At 28.1% G+C, this 23,574-nt stretch overlaps 1 protein-coding gene across 2 annotated transcripts; it reads left to right on the forward strand.

Moving 5' to 3' along the window:
* Positions 1-1,767: 1,767 nt before the first annotated feature.
* Positions 1,768-22,801, forward strand: LOC110282384 (GTP-binding protein REM 1). 2 transcript variants are annotated; one of them, XM_043044282.3, is made up of 4 exons: positions 1,768-2,973; positions 11,252-11,340; positions 13,311-13,491; positions 21,236-22,801. In XM_043044282.3, the coding sequence occupies exons 1-4, from the start codon at positions 2,268-2,270 to the stop codon at positions 21,487-21,489; spliced, it is 1,230 nt and encodes a 409-aa protein (XP_042900216.1). In that variant the 5' UTR covers positions 1,768-2,267; the 3' UTR covers positions 21,490-22,801. The 2 variants fall into 2 exon arrangements, 1 of the variants encoding a protein (XP_042900216.1); XR_015429280.1 differs by lacking the exon at positions 21,236-22,801 and adding an exon at positions 13,712-14,049 and having other exon boundaries at positions 1,781-2,973; positions 13,311-13,663.
* The last annotated feature ends 773 nt before the right edge of the window (positions 22,802-23,574 follow it).

The following is a 23,574-nucleotide window of genomic DNA, read 5'->3' on the forward strand; positions in this document are numbered from 1 at the left end:
TCACTCATTTTTTTGCGAGTTTTAAGTAATTACAAATCACTTAAAAATTTACTTTAATGTAGTTTTGTAATTGGTTTAAAATTTATAAAAAAAAAAAGATGTGTTGCAAATCATGTTTTATATTTCATTTGGTTTTGCATGGCGCACAAGCCATTTACTAATGATTGATGCATGCAAAATTTACTAAAAAAGAAAACTTAAAATGCGAAATTTAGTTTTTAAATGATGCTACCATTCAAATTTATCACCATTGAAATTTAGGGCCTTAGCAATAAATAATTTTAAAGTAAAATATTTATTAAATTCGAACATAGATTATTCACACGAAGAATTGCTTTTACAAATTTTTACCTCACAGCGAAATTTATTCATGTGAGGTGATATTTTTAACATTCAAATTGGTGAGGTGATGTAGTCAAATTGAAGGGGACAAAAATGTCTCCTTCAGCACAATTCAAAAAAAAAAAAAAAAAGAATAAAATAAAACCCTTCTACTTTTACAGCAAAAATTTGTCATTCCTTTCATTTGTAAACTTATAATCTTATTTTGATATAAATTTTGTTAAAGTTTAAAATTTACTAAAAGAAAATGCAACATGAGTTTAAACAGCAAACCTCAATTCTATAGTCCCTGCCAAATTATTAGACGCTTTATAAGATTTTATGTAAAATCTTAATTATCAGGTGATTATTTAGCATTAATGTTTTGAGCGACTGAAACCAGTTTATACTTGTTTATGTTCGTGTATCAATTGGTTAACATTATAATGCAATACGCTAAAAATAAAAACAAATAGGAAGTATATAGAAAATCTCCTGAATAAAAACCCATTACATGTATGTTTGAATATAAAAGTATTGTATATAAATTTGTTCAAAACATTATTTTAAAAAAACTACAGTGTGTCTAATATTTTGGTCTAATTATTACAATATACTAATATAATACTTGATGTAATAAATATTCTATATTTATGTAATATATAGTCAAAATTTATCAAATTGTCGAATTCATATCATATATTGTCTAATTTAATCAATTGATATACGAACGTAAATAAGTGCAAACCGGTTTCAGTCGCGCAAAAACAATAAAACTGTATAGTATCATCTAGTAATTAAGTTTTTACATAGAATCTTACTAGTGTGTCTAATAAATTGTCTAGGGACTGAAGACTATCTGTAGACTGTAGACATATCTGAAGACTTTTATCTGCAGTTTTGTGCTAACATTTTCAATAATGAATGCTAATCTAAAGCAACGCTAATCTTTAAGAAGCTAATTGCTTCTTGGGCGTTTGATGTAGTGTAAAAGGAACAAAGTAATCAAGAAGTCTCATAAAAGTCTTCAGCCATCAAAGCACTGTTTCGTTCTCAGCAGATGTTTTTAAGAGCAATCCATTGTAAGTTAAAAGCCTCTTTTTTTCCCTACCTTAACAGCTGCTTGCTTTCGATAAGACAGCTGAAATTGGCGTAAAAAAGAAATCCCAGACACTTTCGGGATTCTTTTCTTTTTCTTGACAACCCTTCTTTCTAAAATATTAGGAGCATGAAGGACGTTAGCCTGTGTTTACCCAAACCTATCAACAGTTTAGGTACCCTAAAATAAGAAAAAACAGACATCGCGACGAAAAGCAGGAAAAAGTTGCATCTTTTTTGGCTGGCAACAGCAGCTAGGATGACGTCACTCAAATTTATTGGACTGTGAAGGTTGTGACGAACGTTCGCGCATGTCAAGTGAGCTCCTGCGATTTGATGTCGTTGTGCCCCAGGTGAGGCAGGACAGATGCCAAAATTTGCTTCTAAGGATCGCATGTGCCTGAAAAAGCGTGGGACTCCCACTTTTCTTTGATCTTCTGCAGTTGCGACTAAGTATTTTTTTTTGCCTCTAAAAAGAAGCAACTATTGTTTCTTCTTTGAATTGATGCTCCTCTTAAGTGTAACGTTATTTTTACTCTAAAAGTTTCCAGACAATTGCTTGCAAACATGACTGACAAAAGCAATTTTGCAAGTTTAGGTGAAGTGTGAAATTTTAGTTTCGTTTTGTTGTTGATCAAAATTAAAAAAAAAGAAGATAATTTTCCATTTTTGCTGGTGAATAAAGAAAAAGTAATATAAGTGTGAAGACTTTTCGAACAGACATTGTAAAAAATAAATAAACGATAAATGACCTAACTAGTAAAGTAGCATAAAATATGCAATAAATTCAAAAGTTATAAGCCAAACTTTCAACTCTTGTTCTGAACTAAAAAAAAGAGCATATAACCATGACGCATCAACAAAGTAGATCTAATAGCAGAATGTCGCGTTCCCCTTCAAAATCTAGAAGCAGATCATCAGAGAAAATTCTAGAAGATAATGGCTCTAGAGACAGACTTAGTGCACCTAAATTCAGAATGGTTACCAAAAGTCCTAGCCCTGGAAACCGCAGGCGAGCCTCAGCTATTCAATTTTCGGACTCTCCAAGTGGTACGCGAACGAACCACGCTCGTTCGCGATCATTAAGAGCTAAACGCCATTCAGCACATATACCACATTCCCTAAGTGGTTCTCAACTGGACACTAAGGCGAGTCTAAATCAACGGTCAAGCATCAGCCACTCCTTGTCTGTTCCATCAGGGGATGAAGGAGATTTTCACCTGGTAAGGAACTTTAGCATAACTTCTAAGGGTGTGGTCAACAGGGGAGATTCTTTCCGGTGCAAATCGAGATCTGCATCTCTAAGTTCGACACCGACATCCCCTGGATCCGAAAAGGAGAATGCTTTTCCAGCTTTTACAACAGATGAAGCTGCTTCAGCATCGGCTTCACCGGTTACTACTCCAGTTCCATCTGCTTCCTCAACTGTTCCTGAAACAAAGGAACCACCCAAATATTCAGTGTGGATATTGGGAATGAATGGAGTTGGAAAGACATCGATTAGAAACCAGTTCATGACTTCTGAATATATATGCCAGTATGAAACTTGGAAAGGTTAGTGCTTTTTCTGTTTTTATTCTCCCGTTTTTGCCTATTATGCCATTCTGCCTATTATGTCATGTATTATGTCGAGCCTATTATGTATATCCGTAAAATCATGGTGCAATTTTGTCCTGTGACCGGTCAAAAGTGCACCATGGCATTACCGACATACTGCATATTGCGTTACGCTTTCTGCCTATACTATCATATACCGTTTTATGTTTCCCTTTTTCTGCCTATATGTAATGCATGGTTTTAAGTTTTCTCTTTACTGCATTTAGTTTCCCTTGTTGTTTTATGTTTTCTCTTTCCTATTCATGGTATCATACACCGTTTTATGTTTTCCTTTTTCTACATATAGTGTCCCACATCGTTTTATATTTTCTCTTTTCTGTCAATTGTATCACATTTTGTTTTATCTTTTCCCTTCACGTATTCAGAGTATCCTACACTGTTTTATACTTTCCTTTTTCTACATATAGTGTCCTACGTCGTTTTATATTTTCTCTTTTCTGTCAATTGTATCACATTTTGTTTTATGTTTTCCCTTCACGTATTCATAGTATCCTACACTGTTTTATGTTTTCCTTTTTCTACATATAGTGTCATCCTTTTATATTTAATTTTTCTGTCTGTTGTATCACATTTTGTTTTACGTTTTCTCTTTTCTCTTCATAGTATGATACAGACTGTCCTAATTGATTTATATTATCCATAATCAGTCATTATGCACACTCTCCATAGTATCATAGATTTTTTTAGGTTTTTACTTTTTTCCTCATAATATGATACTGACTATCCTAATTGATATATACTATCCATAATCATTTATAAAGCACAACATTCATACTATAGATTGTTTTTTGTTGCTGAAGTTTTTTGTTTCCTACCACTGGTGTCATATAAGATACAATGGCTTTAATTTGAAATTACAGATTGCGTATTCATACTTTTTTTTTCAATTTTAGTAGATGTGCATTGTTTTAATCTGTTAACATGAATGTTAGTTTAGTCATTTTAAAACCGTAAAATGAGTTTTGAACTAAAGTGTGCACTGCTCTCTGATTTTCAAGAAAATGACGCTCGTAAACTGATTTGACTAACAAGAAATGCAAATTTAATATTCCTTACTATTTAATACTGCATTAAATTTTTTTTTTAAAATTGCTAAATTGAGAGTGCTGAAAAATACAATTACAGCATACTATAATACGGTGAAGTGGTCATTATGGGAACAAAACTAATGAATTCCTTATTGCATGGTATTCATTATTTTTAGATTTCAATGAAATTTGATATTTGTGAATAGATTAAAGTATTTTATAACATTTTGATTTTGATTTCCTATACAAAATATACAAATATTTTACCTAAACTCTTTAGTAATTTTCATACTATTGAATGACTTTTCTGTTTTCTGTAAAAAGTTTGAATTTGATGCATATATATATGTATCTTAAAACTCTAATATCTGAATCTAATTTCAAAATCAGAAGAATTCTATGATAAATAATATTTCTTGTGTTTTATAGTGAATTTAAGTTACTAATAATTGAGTAATATGTAAATTAAAGGAATAATATTAAAATAAATATAAAAATTTAACAAAATGTACAAATATTCATTCAATCATTTGATGATTCTTAAGAATCGATTTTTTTTTTATTATTATTTTTTTATTTATTAATTTTTTTTTAACGACGGGCACTTGGGACGTAGACCCATTGGCCTCTGGAATGCCAGAACTGCTACTCTCTTCTCGTTTTTCAGTGGGCACCTGTGGAGAAGCCACGGCGGTGGAGCAGCGTCGCCCACGTCACACAACCACAAATCCGTTTATAGGGCGGGTCACATTCACACAATCATACACACGAAGGACATAGAACACACACACAGAGAGAGAAAGAAACATCCTTGCCCTGAGCAGGATTCGAACCCGCGGCCATCGACTCTGTTAAGAACCGATATTGAAGTTTATAAACAAATAATGTTTCAAAGTTGCTTTTTTTTTGTAAATTCTAAAACTGCACGGGGCATAAATATTTTATTTATTTGAAAATAAAGGTTAGGTTTGCAAATGTTGAGAACTTTATTGCATATAAAATTAATGAGAGTGATTTCAAAATGATTTTATGACTGAAAGTGATTTTAAATAATTTTGTAAAAAACATTTTGTAACTAAATTTACATCTGTTATAATTTTATATCAAAGTGAATAGAAGAAAAATAGCTTCAATTTTCTCTCCATACTGAAAAATCATAAAGGTCGCAGACGCTTGTTTTAGGTGTTCACTTTAAGGTTACATTTTGTTTTACTGTACAAAACCTTTATAAATGTACAAAAATGTACAAGAATTAAGACAAAATAAAAAAACACCCGAACATTTTATAACAAGTTTGAGAATTATTAAGTGTTATATTTGTTGAAAAAAATATTATACGGGCCGCTCTACAGGCCGCAAGAGTACAACTACAGAGTCAAAACTTATTTTGCTGAAAGTGCTATATTTGTTAATGAACTTAATCTAAAGTTTTTTTTTTCAGAATACAAATTTGTTCGAAACGTTTCGCAATTTTAAGTGACTTTTTCAATTTTTTTTTGTTTTACGCTACATTTTGCTTTGCTCTTCAAAATTCACAAGACTTAAAGGCTTGCGATTACAATGTAGTGTAGAAAATGTACAAAGAGTTTCTATTTTTAAATGTATCCATAAAAATAAACATAAATTAAAGAACATATTTAAAAAAAAATCAATTGCAAGTTTTAAACTCTTACTCATATCTCGATACTCATTCAATCAGTATAATAAAATTTCCTTTATTTATTTATTCTGTTATTAATTTATCTGTATAATAAAATTTTCTTTATTAGCACTTAAAACACACAAAGTGCATAAAAGATTAAAATTCGAACTTGTATTTATCAAAAAAAGAACATTTACAAATTTATAAGAAAGTTCATACCTATGATATAGAATCCGGTCTGAAATTGTAATCCGAAACTCGTTGCTGAACTCTTTGACGCAGATGGAACACTGGTGTCCCTTTATTCTTTTTTTCTGACTCTCTAATTACAAGTAAAAATGTTTTTTGGTAATTTTCATTTATAAAAAAACAGTCTACGAGTTAGTTATGAAATCTGCTAAGTTATTGGAATTATATTTGTACTAAAATATAAAATCCCTAAAAAGTATAGTTTGAAAATTTTTTTCATTCATATTCAGAAATTTATCAATAACTGATTTTGTAAATTAAAGAAATGTCAATGATAAATAACTGTTTCTCTTTGATCGGAATAACTGTACATAAGTGCAAATTTGAAAAATTCTAATTTGGAAGAGAGCCGTGTTTGGAAGATTTCACCTTAAACGCAGAAAAAGACACAGGTGTTTATGCCGTATTTTAAACCATCAATTATTTCAAGTAATATAAAATTTTTTTTTAAGTCGATTCGTACTTGGGATAAGAAAGAAAAATTTAATTTTAGTTACTTTTTATTAAATAATTACAATTAATATAAATATGTATATACATATGACAGAATCACAATATTAAGTGGCAAAATGTAAGAGAAATGTTTTCTCTCATGTAAAACTAAAAATAATTAATTAAATCCAATTAATTAAATTCAATTAATTAAATTCAATCAATTAATATTAATTAATGAATTAATATTTGAAAAAAAATGTATTAACATCAAGTGATATTCACTGCAAGTTCAAAAAAATGTATTTGAACTTCAGTGGATGTATAAAAAGTATTTTATTAATTGAACGATTGATTAATTGATTAACGATTGATTGATTAATTTAATTAAAAATTTCAACAAGATATATAAATATATATAAGGAGAGTGTGAACTAATAGTAGGAATTGAAAAATACTAAATATTATATATTTCACTTATTTTGACTGAAATTAATACAAAATAATTGAAAAAAACATGAAAAATATGTTTATTAAAAAATTCTACGTCAAATACTACGCAAGATATAAAGTACATTTCTTTTAAAAGAAAAATAGAAGTATTAACATTAAAAATAACTACCTATAAAAACGCATTAACATAATTTGTCACAATTACATATAAAAATAGTCTGGTGCGAAATGTGAAATAGCTTGAGTATTCAGAAAAAAGAAGTTGTTGTAGTTAAGAGATGTTAAAAGATAAACGATGTTTTTTGGGCTGTTAGGAAAATTTCTTCGCAAAAAGAAAGGAATTCGTATAGGTTGAGTCACACGACATTTCAAGTCTTAAAAACAAACTAAATTTAATAAATGAGGAAAGTTTCATTTTGGCAACATTCCTAATTGAGACTCATTTTAAATGTTTTCCGTTTAAAAACAACTCGCTCGATATTTCAAGTTTTACTGAGATTGAAATAACTGGAACGTTTTCGTCCGAATTAGTTTTTCGCAGTCTTTTAAACTGAATGCAAAAATGTTTTACTGAATCGATTATTTATTTTGTAATTCTAAGGACTACGTAAATTGCGAATACTATAGCGTAGAATTGTTTAATTTTGGATAATATTATGTATGCAAAATTAATTAAAACATGCTTTTAGATTAGATTTAAAGGAATAATACAGACTTCAGTCAATTCCTTTTCATCATTTTTTGTCTACAAAAGTTTTGCTTCTGCAAATTTGACTTCCTGTAAATATGAAATAAGCTACAAAATCACACTTAAATTTATTATATTTCTTCCATATTTAAAGTTTTAATTTATGCATATAAATTTTTTCAATTATTCTTACACTTAGAAAATATTTTTGTCTTTGATATTAATCGATCTGGTAATTTAATTTGTAAATAGTAATCAGTACTTATTAAATGTTATTATAATTGCATGCAGAAAAAATTCTTATAAAAATACCATTTTCAGAAATTTGTAGAGATTCGTGGTAAAAGAAAGTCATATTAAAATCAAAATATACGGTATTTATACCATTTATTTGATAGTTTTTTACCGTTCACATTGTAACAGATTACAGGAAATTTTGATTTTTGAAATTATAGCTCTTATTATCCACATTTTGTAAACAAATGCAAAGCTGAAAAGCAAATATAACCGAATAAATGGTTTTTATAATTAAACGGAGAACAAATTCTAGTAAAAATATCGTAAAATATTGGAAAGACATTTATGGTAAAGAAAAAGCCACAATTCTAGCTATAATAAAACCTAAATATACCGTATTTAAACCCTTATTTGTTAGTTTTCCCGTTCATTTTATAAAAGTTTAGCGGAAATTTTGATTTTCATAATTATAGCTCTTATAACTCCCATTTGGTAAAAAATACAAAGCTGACAAATAAATTCAAATGAATAAATGGTTTTATTATTATACGGAAAGCAAATGCCACGCGCTAAGGTATGATGATAAAAAACCAAATTTCACTACAGTTACCCAATTTTATTACATATTATAAAACCTACTTTATTGTTAATTTCATCAAAATTAATATCAAAGCGCTTCAGTAGAAATTACTGAGATATTTGGTGTTTCTATAGAACCAGAAACCTTGTAAATTTAGTTATCTGGAAATTTTGACTATACTTTTTTCTTAGTGTAGTATTATATTTTTAAATTTGAATTTCACTCAAGTCTTAGTACTTTAATTAAGGATTTACAGTTACTGAAATTTATTATATACAGTGTACCGGGAGCTATTTATTCTTGGTTCTGAAAATGATTTTTTAAAAAAAATTATCAATAGAATATGGTTTTACTACATGAGATTGCATTTCTACAAATACTTGATCTTGCCTTATTCAGAATTATTTCAATTTTTTTAAACTTGTAATTCATTTTGTTCCAAAACTACAGATTTTTTAAGTGACGTTTTTTGTTGTACCAGACAAATAACAGGAGGTAGCATATATATCGTGACAAACTTCTAGTAGAGTTAAAACATATTATCAGGATCAAAATTTCATAGGAACCCATACCTAGAAATGTCATACGCACTAGAGGTGCTTATTTATTCTAAACTGTTTCGTCGCTTGCTTTTGAAGGGACCACAATAGGGCCCCTAGCTGCGTACTGTGACATTTCCGAGTGTGGGTTTCAATGTAATTTTAAGCGTGATGATGTGCTCCAACTTCTCTAGTTTGCCTTGCCATTTTCGCGATACCTTGTAATATGTAACGTTTTCAAACTTCTACATTTTGTCAAAAAATAGACTTTAAAATGTTATTTAAAAAAATTTTTTTTTTGCTTTATTAGCAAAAATAATTTTAGATTTGAAAATTCCACACCCAAATTAGGAAAGATCAGGTATTTTTTTGAATGTAGCAATAAAAAATTATTCCTCAGAGCTATCAATATTATCGATAAAGTTATAAAAAGACATTTTTTTAACAAACGAATCATATACTTAATGAAACTCGCAGTTTCAACATTTTCACTTGAGAAGTGTAGGCACAAAGAATTATCAAAATAGAACATTACTTTAAAAACGAGTAAAAAAGTTCCCAAGTTAGTTGATGAAAAAAATATACTTAAACGCTATAATATTACAAAAATAAAGATTTTGTTTAAAAATAACTTGAAGTGATTTTTTTTGTTACTAAAGTTGTTATTCAACGCACCCGTATATATCGAGAGTGGTTTTGCTTTTCATCACGAGCTTATTATCTCAACGGCACAATATTTTTAAAATATGAAACGCACATGGTGAAATACTGTTTCAAATCCACACAGATGACAGCATTTATATCCTTTAAAAAAATTGTAGCTAGACTTTTTTTTAGAGCTTATTCTCATGACTTTTTTATTATATTCTTAATTCATTAATTTGTTTTAAACTAAAAATATCTACCGAAAAGACTACTAATCTAGTGGGCCGTAGTATTTTAGGGTTTCGGTTTATTAAAAGAAAGGAGCTTGTATTTTTCTAAGAGTTGACTGAGTAAATTTGGCACTGTCTGCTATACTTAAGGTTTTTCGAACTGAGTTAAAGATTGCTTTTAAGTAGATTGACCTTTACTGCAATAGTACATTTTGTATTATCTATGCGGATTTGCTATAAAATTGTAAAAAAAAAGTTCCGAAAATAGTAATATTTTGAATACATATTTTTACAATTTGAAACAAGCAATCAATTAAAAATTACAAAATAAAGAAATGGTTATGATCTGATTATTTGAAATTATAAAAAATTAAAAATTAATAAACAAATCATAACTGGATGCTTGCGTGCGACGACACGCGTGAGCAGCTAATCTGTTCGATACACACGCGTGACGTACAATTAAAATTTCACGTGACGTACAATAATAATTAATGCAATTAAACCTGATCAAAAAATTAATTCAACGTAATAGTAAACTCAAGCCTTTAGCTAAACACATTTAATATTTTTTTAATGAACAGCTCGTCGTAACCAGAACGAGTATATTAAATATAACTGGAGAAAAAATGAAAGAAAAATAGAGAGCAAAATCAATGAATCAACGATCCAGGGAATCAACGCCATGAATCAGAAAATCACTGAATTGATGATTCAGAGAAGTGATTTAGGAAATTATCGTATTTAGTCAAATGGTTATGTTCTGCAAGTTGTATTAAAATACTAATTTATAGCAAAAAATAAAAACTATGTAAGTCTAGAGAAAGAGCATATAGAATTCAGCTATCACCATTAAATATTCTTATGACTGAAAAGATTAATGAATCAGTGATCCAGGGAATCAACGCTATGAATAAGAAAATCAGTGAATTGGCAAATCGAAGAATTAACTTTAGAAAACACGGAATAAATAAACCAATTATGTTCTTCAAATAGTTGACAAAATAAAATGAAAAAGTAAATTTAATATAAACTACAGCAGTCAGTTGTCCGCCAAGGAGGTCATGTAGGTTCAATTGTTCGAATTTGCTTAAATTCACTGTTAGATTAGGCTACTTAATAGTTCCTATGAAATTCGGTTGCATTATACTAAATTTCCACTTTATTAAAACTGTCCAATGTAACACCTTATTAAGACTGCAGAAATTTTGAACGATATTATGGTTTAACGAAGAACATATTTTTCTGAGATTAAATTAAAAAAAAATGTCTCACCATTTATTCTTTTAATAAATTACTCAAAATGTAAAAAAATGGATATATTACTCGAATTGTATTGTATGAAAAACTACTAAGTACGATCCGCTAAATTACTTTATAAGAGGTTACATAGTAATGCTTTTGTGCTAATTTACCGATTTCAAAGCGATAAATCAGCTTACAATTCGAATGCTCTATTTTGATCGTTAATGCTTTTTATATGTATTTTCAGATGAATCAGTGCATAAAAGCGTTGTTGTATCGCTAGATGGAGAGGAAACAGAATTGGAAATATCGGAGTACATCTCTGTCGAAGACAAGGTATGTAATATCAATTTCAGAAATTAAAAAAAAATTAGCTTTCTACTTTTTAGGATTGTTGAATGTAGACTATCAATGACTTGCGGAAAAATGAAACAACAATCTAATTATATCATTCTACACGTAAATATTATTTTTTTTTCATCTCTCGCAAAATGTTAAATAGCTGTTTTACTATTCAAAACATATTATGAATACTTATTAACCAAAATTGTTTCCAAGAAAAAAATGCTTCTAATTTATATTATATATTACTTTTGGAAAAGCAAGATTTAAAAAAAATTACTTAGATAGCAAGAGTAAAAAAGAGAGAGTTATTTTAAGAATAAATTGTACTTTTCCTTACGAAAGTAAGAACCTTTTCTTGAAATGAATGGAAATAAAATTTTTTTTTTTCAAAATGTTATATTTATATATTTTTTTTAGAAATTTTTTTTGTATTTACTTTATATAAAAAATAAATAAAAACAAACATTGAAAATATCAATGAAAAAATAATATTATCATTATAAATATTTAATAAAATTTATATATTTAAAATTAATTTTCTTAAATAAATAAAAGAAAATACAATTATTACACAGAGAAAAAAATAATGGTTAAAATTATCGTTTTGTACGATAATGGAATTTTTTGTTGAAAAGAACATAATTCAGATAATAATGGTACTTAATGGTACTTTTTATTTGGTCATTTTTCTATTTATTCTTATTAATTTTAGTTTTCGAAATTTTTATTACCATACATTTAGTAAACAATACTAAATAGAGAAATAAATTTAACCGAATAAAAGATTTTTACGCCGTTCTCTAAGGTAGGATGAAACTGTCAAACTTTATCTCATATTATAAAAAGATATTTTGTTGTTAATTTTACCGAAATCATTACCAAAGCGCTTTGGTGAAAGTTACCAAGATTTTAAAACTTCCCATAGTGCCCGAAACATGGTTGATTTAACCATGTTCTTATAGTTTTGACCGTACCTATTTTTTTCAGTTTGGATGATTTGGTATAATTCGCAATTTTTTAAATGCTTTTTATATATTAGATAAAGTTAAAGTAATGGTTATTATTGTTGGAAATTAATGCGACAATACGAAATTTAGCATAGACTTTATAAAGCATCATTATTATTATTATACCAAAAAATGCTTATTTGTAAATTTCCTTGTGCAAATCTTCCTTGTGTACGGCGTAACAGGGTTTTCGATAGCACCGAAATTTGCTTTGATAATTTTATCAAAACAAAATAAATTTCACTGAAATTGTTAAGTGAGATCAAGTCCATTACGGGAGTTGTAATTTGAATTTTAGAAATTAGTTTTTTAAACAAATGTATACTTTGTTTTATTCTTAATCTCATTGTTTGAGCTTTGGCCAATCAAATTTGAAAAAGGGAGAAAAATTAAAAATAATTTGCTATTTGTAAAGGCCAAAGTAAAGTTTTTCGCAAGGCTTTTTTTTTAAATCAACTCATTCATATTTAAGTTTTGACATCAATAGATTTTGAAAGATAATTTAAAATCTTTTCAAGGCATTTTTTCTTAAATTACTTAGATATATTTTTAAATTATTTGGGGAGAAAATTTAAACTTTCAGCATACCAATAAGTGAAACGTGAAAGATATTTTAATTAAAAAATGTATCTGAAAACGTACAAGTTTGATAAATACACATAACAGACCTCGCAGATAGAATGTCAACTATTATTTGATCGAAATGCAACATAAATCTTATGTATCAGCATATATGATTATCACATATCACAACATAAGCATATATGATCAAAATGTAATGTTTACTTCTAGATGGTCTAATACCGATCGCGGAATATTATGATGCAATTTTAGAGATGCATGTTTAAAATTAGACAAAAATTGCAATGTTACCTTTGAACATATATGTGATTTTGCATTGTGTCAGTGACAATTTGCAATTGTCTTCTTAATAAAATTGTTTTATTATTGCAGATTAAAAATAAGGAATCATTGCCAGATGCATTTCTAATTGTTTATTCCGTAACCAATCGCCGAAGCTACATCCTAGCCCGCCAAATTCTCTCCAAACTTGAAACAACATTTGGTTCGAAAGCAGCTATTTTGGTTGGAAATAAAACAGATCTTGCTAGACTCAGAACCGTCACAACTGTGGGTAAGATCTTCTTTTTTTAGACTTAAAAATTACACAACATGCATTATGAAGGTTGCTTAGTAAACCTCTGAATTATGACAGAAAGTCAATTTTGTATTTAAAAACAAGAATAATGGAAGCCAGATTCGTTGCGAGGCTGCTGTCAGTTACATTTTTTCAGTGATATAGATTTGTAAATCAATTTTAACAGATTAAGAGATTTGTAAATTAACTTAATTAGATTTGTAAATTAACATATTTTTTTTCCGTCAACTTTTTAAAAATCGTGCAACTAATTTTAATTAAAATTCCTTTTGGAAATCACATAATATGTTTCGAACATGTTTACATATAAGAGAAATTTATTTCGGAAGTTTTTTCTTATTATTTGACCTTGGACAAAAGTTTGTAGTTATCAGTTTGGTTCACCATTTTGAAAAGCGTTTTCGAGTACTTTTCGGTTAGTCAGGTGCAAGTGGAAAGACTAAAAAAACTTTAGTCATCCCCCAACTTTTAATTTTTTTTATTTATATTTTTAAACACCTAAAAATGAAATAAAAAAAATTAAATGCAAAAAAAGATATTTGAATCTCTACGCGCCCTGTAACCGAAAAGTATACTTTTTAATAAGTATCATTGTAAGAAGTACAGATTCATTGCAAATAATCTCAATTAAGTAATAAATTAGCATATTGAAAATTTCAGCAATCATTGCATGTATTATGCAAAATTTTTTTTTTTGTAGTTTTCAGTTTGGTCCACTATTTTGAAAAGCTTTCTCGGGTACTTTTCGGTTAGTCAGGTGCAAATGGAAAGACTAAGAAAACTTTAGTTACCCACCAACTTTTAATTTTTTTATTTGTATTTTTAAACACCTAAAAATTAAATAAATAAAAAAAAATAAATGCAAAAAAAGATATTTGAATCTCTATGCGCCCGGTAACAGAAATGTACACTTTTTTGTAAATATCATTGCAAAAAGTACAAATTAATTGCAAATAATTTCAATTAAATAATAAATTAGTATATAAAAAATTTCAGCACTCATTGCAAGTATAATACAAAATAATTTTTTGCAGTTTTCAGTTTGGTCCACCATTTTGAAAAGCTTTTTCGGGTACTTTTCGGCTAGTCAGGCGCAAATGGAAAGACTAAGAAAACTTTAGTTACCCACCAACTTTAAATTTTTTTATTTAGATTTTTAAACACCTAAAAATTAAATAAAACAACAAAAAAAATTAAATGCAAAAAAAGATATTTGAATCTCTATGAGCCTGATAACCGAAATGTACACTTTTTATAAATATCATTGTAAAGAGTACAAATTAATTGCAAATAATCTCAATTAAATAATAAATTAGTATATAAAACAATTTAGCAACAATTGCAAGTTTAATGCAAAGTAATTTTACAATTTTTATACTTTTTGTTCACTTTTTTATTTTGAGGTAATTTTAAAAACGGTATCAAGCTTTTCAGTCATATAAAAAGTGCTCACAAATTATATGATATATGAATGTATGGAATATATGTAGAAAAATATTTATTTTACATATTCGGGAGTGGGAGAGAAGCTAAACCATTACTGTATAGACAAGTGAGGTAGTGCTTCTAATGTATGTTTTTGTTTTAGTTGATCACAGGATTGGATTGGTATCTAAAAAAATCAATGTGCAAAAATGGTACACCGTAAAAAATTCCATATCAATTTATGCTAAGAAGTACCGGAAGTCAGAGTGTCGGTACATTTTACCGTAATATTCATTTTTACCGTATAAGTCCCCGGAACAAAAAATCTGGTCTCCATAATTTTCACTGTAGCATTTATTGCAAAATCACTGAGTTACTGTTCATAAATAGTTCTTGCTGTGAAATATACTGCATAAAACTTTACAGTAAAAATGGATTTTACGGTGAAATTAATTTTACGGATGATGCAAGAATGGTGTGTCCACATTTCACTGTAATTTGATGACGAATTTTTATAGCGTAACTAGGTTGAGTTTTTTTTTTCACAATTTTTTTCATAAGAATTATCTGAATTAGTTTCTATTTTCTAAATACTTGTGCAGTGTGGAAGTTGCAAATGTGCAAAATAAACCCCGTTCTTCGAAACAACTTTACAGCAAAAATATTTGTCAACATTTTTCCATTGACATCAACCATTATTATCAACGTAATCGTCAAGTCATTATTTCAAACGAGATCGTCGCCGTTATTTATGTATTTATTTAAAAATAAAATATTTGAATAAATAAAACTTTTAAAAACCTTTAAAAACCAGGAAAAAAAATCAAAATAAAGGAATTAAAACTTACTCTATATTAAGAAGACGACAATTCCTAAAATTTCATGAAATCTGATAAAAATTGAAAATTATCATTTCCAGGAAAATGAGAAATTATGTATATTACATTTCTAGAATTTTTCTGGAATAGTTAGTCTCTTAAAATTGCTGCAATTTTAATATGGCGCGAATTTGAATCATATTAGAGTATTTCTAAAACTTATGCTACCACTGTAACAAACTGAGTTATTACGGAACTTAGTATCGATCGTCTTATTTTCTTAAAATTTCAGATTTCGGAAAAATGTCTCTGACAGATAATTTTACACATTCTAAGCTTTCCGAAAATGGAAAAAAAAACTTGTTTAAGAAAATGATTAAGTACTCTTAAAGGGGAATTCCATTTAAAAGTATATATTTTTGAATATTTTTCTAATGTTTGGAAATGTATATCGTACATAAATTGATTTTTACACCAAGCCTTTCGCGTTTTTCCTTCTTTCTTTATTTTTTTTTATATGAAGAAGCTATTTAATTCCGAGTGCTCGATAATAGTTGTTTTTTATTGCTTAAAACTATAAAATATGCAAAGTTATATCAAAATATACACTACTAGCATTTTTATTCTGAAATTATGGTAAAAAATTACTGGCATCAATCTGCCCATCCAATTATACGTAAAGTTAACGGTAAAGGAAATTTTTTACGTTTATGGTGTTGAAGCAACTTGCAAGTAGTATTGCAAAAAAGCAATGAATACAAAACTATATGTTTTTAACCATTTACATCTAGCATGGTTTCGAAACTATAAAAAAGAAATTGAATTGGGCATTGGAAATAGCAGTTTCATGGTGCTGCCATCTATGTGTGAATGAGAGTATCATATCCTAATAGCACAGTATCACGAGAGGGTGAACGCAGAACACTGGAAACTCTTCATGTGTTTATAGGAATGGATTTAATATTGTGGTGTCAACGCTGGGACTCGAACCTACGCTCTGTAGATCATGAGATTGACAGATTAGTCATCTCGGCTATAGCATGTACCCATCTACAACGAGCTAAGTAGTTTCGTTAGGTAGTCTAGTTGGCACTATAAAATTCTGGTTGTTTAACCGTATTAGGTGAAAGCAGTTAATAAACGGTTCTTCTCTCAGTAAATAGTTTGAATACCATCTTATTTGTTTGAATGTGAAAAAATAACAATAAAATAAATTGTTATTTAACCGTTTTTTTCCCGAGAAATATCTAATAGTGTAGATTAAGTTTCGTTGATTGAGAGGCTAAATAAAAATGCTTTGTAATATCTTTTTTTTTTGTTGTATTTTTTATATTATAAATTTCGTTACGATACGAGTCGTTAATTCATATATTCTGCTTTATCTTAACGTGTAAAATAAATGAATATGAATCTTTCTCGGGAGAAATATGGTTGGATTAGATTTAAATATGAAAAAAATGTTCTAAATTCCCAAAAGAGTTTCAGAAAGTAGGGAAAATTTACACCTGTTGTAAATGAACACAACGTTTTTGGCATTGGATAATATTTTAAAGTGATAAATGTGTCACGTTTTTCTAAGAAAATGATTTAAAACGAAAAGGAATGGTTGCTGTTTTGTACTTAAAAAGGAATTCGTCGTGAATTAAATTGTTCTCAGACAACAAATGCTTCATAATTAAACAGTTAATGCTTCAAACATAAAAGTATATGAACAGTAGTAAAAGACCCTATTTTTCATAGTTATCTTTTTAACTAAAATAAAACATTCTAAATTTAGATATTAATATTATTTTTAATGTATTTTTATTTGGAAATGTACAATCAATCTAATGTACAAAATCATATGTACAAAATCTTTTTTATTTATCCTTTTTAGTATTCGTACATTATCATAAGTATATCTCTATTATAAATAATATTATGAATAAATGAATGAATAAACAAAAAAAAATCTATAAATAAAAACATGAATAATTGAATGGCTGAAGAATAGAATAACTTAAGAAATGATTAAATGACTGATTGAATGAAAAAGCGAAAAAAAAAAGAGTAAACAAATGAAAAAACAATCAATAAATGAATAAAATACAATCAAGAAATGAATGAATGAATAAGTAAATGAATGAATGAATGAATGAATGAATGAATGAATGAAAGAATGAATGAATAAGTAAATGAATGAATGAATGAATGAACGAAAGAATGAATGATTGAACATAATGTGTGATTTTGGAAGGTCGATTTCGAAACTAAATAGAGCCTTATTTCTATTGCTCAAAAAGAATAAAACGCATTTATGTCTACTTGAATTGCAATTTTATTATTTAAAATAGTTTTGGATCTAAACGAATAGAACTTGAATCGTTTTTAAATTTTATAAAATGTTTGAGTATAGTTTTATTTTTAAATATAAAATCCACACATTTAATTGATATTGCATGTTTTAATTGATGTAAATTTAGTATGCTTTGGAACTACTATTTACAACGAAAGGTTATGACAATATTTAATTTTAAGAAAAAGAAATCATGTACTTCTTTTGTATTTCTTTATATAGAAAGACTAACTTTTTTCTTTTTCAAATTAGATCAATTGAATATAAAAGTATAAATAGCCATCAGATTAAGAATGTGTAGTTTGAATAAGTAACATTTCTAGCATAGTAACACCATAAAAAGTATTAGTTTGCACATGCAAATTTGTACGATGTAGCAATTTTTATATTCAAAAGCATAAAGTTTCAATTAGCCTGCGCGAACCTTAAATGCGAACCTTCATCAAAACAGATTTTTTTATATATATATCTTCTCGTAGAATTAATAATTACTTTAACAGTCCTCCAATTTATTTTCAATTTTGTAGCTTGTGTATGATCAATTTCTGCAGTTTGTAATATTTCTTATATTACGGTTATGTATTTTGATTAATTAAATATTAAATAATAAATTTTAGAGAAGTGTTTTTGATATTTCACCATTTGCTTACTTAAGAAGAAAAGCCTAAGTACAATGCATAATTGAGAAAGTTACATAGTCGAATAAAGTTTAAGAAGTTGAATTACAGTTGGGAAAAAAATCGTTTTGTTTTCTGTTGCATAGAAGTTTTTTGACGGATTTTGGATATTTTTCCGTAGCTGATTGCAATCGGTTTTTCTTTCCTCTGAGCTACATTTTTTTAAAATGACATATTTAATTTTTTTTTTGTTAAAATGTACATGTTTAAAAACGTTTTATATAACAGGGGATCACATAAATGTTGCTAGAAACTTCTAGAGGAGTTGGGGGATATCATCAAAATTAAAATTGTATGAGAGTCCATGCCAGGAAATGTCGTTGTAAGCTGCTAGGGGCGCTTTTCCATTATGAACTGTTTTTTTGTGCGCTTTTGAATAGGTCATGAAACAGAAGCGTCCTTAGCCGCGTATGATGGCATTTCCGTCATGGGATACTATGCAATTTTAATTCTGATGATGTGCCTTAGAAATATGTCATAACATCCACGTGATCTCCTGTTATCTACAACCTTTAGATTAAAAATAGACAAAGAATGTCATTAAAAAAAATCTGTAGCAAAACTGATCATTTGAATCATTGAGCAAAACTCAATTGAGATTTGAAAGCTCAACACCCGAACTAAACAAGATTACGTATTTGTATAAATGCAATAAAGTATTTGTTCCCCAGGGTAATCCACTGTTTTTAGATGCTTTCAAAAGAAGTATTTTTACTTCTTTTCTCGAAAAACGCGTCTAACTAAACGCAATTTATCTAATGAAATATTTTAAATTCAGTTTAAAACATGCAGAATTATATAAAAATGTATATGTTACAATTTTTTAGGCGATAAATCAATTTCTTTTGAGAAATAAATCTTTTTGGAGTTTGCTTTTATTATTATAATTTTTTTTTATTTATCTTACGCCCTTCATCTCCGCCATTAGTCGATAAGCAGCCCAGTTAAATGACCAAGAAACAGGAGAGTCAGAATCATCCTATTCGCATCAATAGCTTAATTTTGCTTTATGATGCGAATTGGAGTCAAGAATTCATCTTGTTATTCTCTTTGCCACCAGACTGATATGGATGATGACCGCTTTAAGAACTGCGTCATTATTTTAAAATTTTTTAGGGGCAACATTATTGAATGCTTCTTTTATTTTGACTCCGATGCTTCCTGGTCATTTCACCAAGCGATGCATTCGCTTCATTGACCGTTTCCAGTCAGTCCGTGACACTTCAGTCCGCCATTTTGGCCCCGTTATTTCGATGCCGTATTAAAAAAAATCGCATTAAATAGTTGCAGTAAATTTGTACTATGTTATAGTTCAAAAAACTCCAAATCTTTAAACAATGGTTTAAAAGTAATTTTTAGGCCTTTTAACAAAATTAAATTTCAGTTTCTTAAAGATCCTATCAGTTTTGATAATTGTTTTGGCATTTATATATTTTAAAGATCCAAAGCTTTAAACAATGGTTTTAAAGTAATTTTTAGACCTTTTAACAAAATTAAATTTAAGTTTCTTAACCCCTTAACGATCGGTTAATTTTCAAGAAAACGGTCATAAAAGTGCCTATTTTTTTGACTTTTGTATTTGTATTACGTATTTGATTAGTGCTGACATCTAGCTTAAAATAAACTATCTACAATTACTTCAAAAATATCCTGGTACTGCCATCTGGTGTGTAAAATGAGAAATAAAGTGTTTTCCGGGCAAAAGAAATGAATTAGTTTTATTCTTATTGTCGCGTTACTGAACACTCCAGATCTTCAATATCACGGGAGCGAGAAATAGAGGGCGAAACCTCACGCTGTCATTTTCACGGGAGCGATATTCTATCAGGTTTGATAATTGTTTGGGCATTTACCACATTCCTTGTAAGTGTGACCTTGGATACGTCGGGCAAATCAGGCACACTTTAATATTTAGACTTAAGGAGCACGATAGATATGTCCCTTATCAACAAATCGAGAAATCGTCAATTGCTGCCTATTGTTAGAATCAAGGGCATAAATTCAATTATGACAATGTTAAGATTATTTCCATCCAAGTCACATCAGCTCATTTTGATGTCCTGGAATCTTGTTTCATTCATATGAATGCTGTCTACCTTGTTAACGATAATAGTTCCCCACCATCTGTTCATTGCGAGTGGAAATACATTTTACCCTGATTCACTCTCGACAACTTTTTTTCAAATTTTTTCATCATTTTCCCCTCTCGGCTACTGAGGTTTTTCTAGCTTTGTTTCTCATATTTATGTTTCGATTTTCCATTGGCAAGTTTTACATTTTATATTTCAATTCTTCTTTTTGTCATTGAATTAGGAATCTCAAAAAATCAATTGAATCTCTAGACGTTTAAAAATTATTTTTTATTGATAAAAAGGATTCTTGATTTGTAGTAAACTCTATAGAATAATAAATTTATTATTATTTTAATTTACTAATTGTGTAATTTATGTTTAATTATTTCACAGAGGGAAGATCATTAGCAAAGGAACGAGGATGCAAATTTGTTGAAACTTCGGTTGCGATAAACCATCAATTAGACGAGTTGCTGGTTGGAATCATCACACAGATCCGAATAAAGGCGAAGATAGCCGAAAAGCAACGAAAGCGAAGCGATCGCAGCTCTCAAACTTCTCGCAACAAAGCTACTTGCATTATCAAAAGAATCTGGAGGAGAACCTGCATGACTAGTAAATCATGCGACAATTTACATGCTCTTTAAATTATTCTTTACCATTAAATTTACATAGGGATAAAAAATCCCTGTTTATGTTTACTGTTACTTTCTAAGATCAAAATTAGTTTTTACATGAAAAAGTGGTTGTAATTGTTGTTGTGTTTTGTATTTATTCTTTAGATTTTTTTAGTGGTTTGATTACATATTCTATGAAGGTGTATTTTTTTCTTAAAATGAAATATGTTTAGTGCGATGTAAACAATAAAATAAAATAAGCTGATAAGTTTGAAATTACTTTTGTAACTTTATATTGTGCTAACAGTTTTGCTATCAAACATCCGTTGTTCAATTTGCAATGGAGATTGTAATAAAAAATTAGTTTGTGAGAATTAAATAACTTTATATTTGTTGGTAATATGTAAAAATATACGAAAATGAAGATTATTTTAAAACTATATTATATATATTTTTTATATTGAGTGAAAGAACCGGGTAAGTGACATTTACAGAGAGACTAAACGCAGTGTAAAAAGAAAAAAAGTGCCATCTGAACTATTTTATAATAGATTTATCAGAAGGCGGAGTTGATGATTCATTTCTTTACTTTATTTATCACTACTTATTTTGAAATAAAAATCCTGCAAAGCTGTAAAAATTATAGTGGGAGCAAAAATTATTTCGTTACAATAAATATAATGATATTGATGCAACAACTTCTTGCTATTTTCCCTGATTAAAATATCATTGATAATTCCACTTACCACCTTTTTCCACTAAGCTCTTTATTTCTATTTAAATTATTTAAATTTTTTGTAACTAAAGCGAAAGTTTTATTTCTATAACATACAGAATCATGGTGGATATAAATAAAAAAATAATTTTTGCAACGTGATACATTTATATTTTTATTAAAAGCAAATGTTTTAAAATAAATAAAACTGGTTTATTTTTTAAGCAAAAAAATAATTGGCAACAAGTTGTAAACATCACATTTGTTACTAACATGTTAAAATATGAGCTCTGTTTTACAAAATGTGAACATATAAATAAATGTGCATTACAATAAATATATCGAACTTGTTTTCTTTATATTTCAATTCAGGTAAAATAAATTGTTTTTCACAGAAAACAAAACCTTTGTCGTTTCAACATTCACTACAATAGCAAATATTAAAAAAAAATAATGTTAATAATAAAATGCATTCGCAACGTATTAAGTTGATGATTTTAAAATTAGTTTATTTGTATTTCTTTCGTATTTATTGTTTGTAAATGATGCAATGAAAGTGGAGAAATAAAGCAACATGTTTCTGAAATAATATTTTTTTTTTTACATAATAAAGATTTTTTCCTCAAAGCTTTGTTTTTATTATTATGTTAATGTAACTCTGAACAAAAGAAACTTTGCTTACGAAAGGTTTTAAGGTGTTCTACTTTGCACAAGCGCTGACGTAGCCTTTCGCCTTACTAAGTAGGACCACGAAGTAGAACACGAGCGTAATTTTTTTGGGCTGCCTGTTGGAAACTTGACAAGTTTTGTGAACTGTTTTACATTTTCATCTCATGTCAGTAATTTTAGAACTAAAGATTGTGTAAATATGTTCGGATTGCTTTGTTTTTAAAATTTTGAAAATCTTTCGAAAAATTACATATACTTTCTTACTCGACGACTTGTTTCCTAATTTTAAATTCGACTTGTTTCCTAATTTTAAAGATAAATAATTATTTTTCTACTGATATACTTTTTACAGAAACTTTGTCAAAAAATGCTTTCAACAAACTTATAAGCTATTGACTCTGAAAAATATAAAAAAATAAAAAGTCTTGTTTATGCTGTCTTCTTACATAACGTATATTTTGGTTACCTAGTTTGAAACTAAAATATATTTCTACTTGCATTTACGTTTTTCACGAGTTGTTTTATTCAAAATAGCCCACAAGTTTTGCACAGCTTATAAATTATTGTCTTATTAAAATTTGTAATAATCAAATAGTCTCTAAATGCTTTGTATTATTTAGTAATAAAAGTTCAAAGTATGAAATTAAAAATAGGTTCTAAAATCGTAACACTTAAAGAATTATTGGCTTAGGAACGTATGCTCTTTTTGCCTTTTTAAATGTGAAAGTGGA

Source organism: Parasteatoda tepidariorum, chromosome 9, assembly GCF_982258835.1.
Source record: "Parasteatoda tepidariorum strain Cologne lab strain chromosome 9, Ptep-v5.0, whole genome shotgun sequence".
Classification (NCBI taxonomy): domain Eukaryota; kingdom Metazoa; phylum Arthropoda; class Arachnida; order Araneae; family Theridiidae; genus Parasteatoda; species Parasteatoda tepidariorum.

Bases quoted from the DNA above. Each gene is read 5' to 3' on its own strand.
- LOC110282384 (XM_043044282.3), top strand. From the start codon at position 2,268: ATGACGCATCAACAAAGTAGATCTAATAGCAGAATGTCGCGTTCCCCT. The intron at 2,974-11,251 runs GTTAGTGCTTTT...ATGTATTTTCAG, and splicing joins CCAGTATGAAACTTGGAAAG to ATGAATCAGTGCATAAAAGC. The intron at 13,492-21,235 runs GTAAGATCTTCT...ATTATTTCACAG, and splicing joins CAGAACCGTCACAACTGTGG to AGGGAAGATCATTAGCAAAG.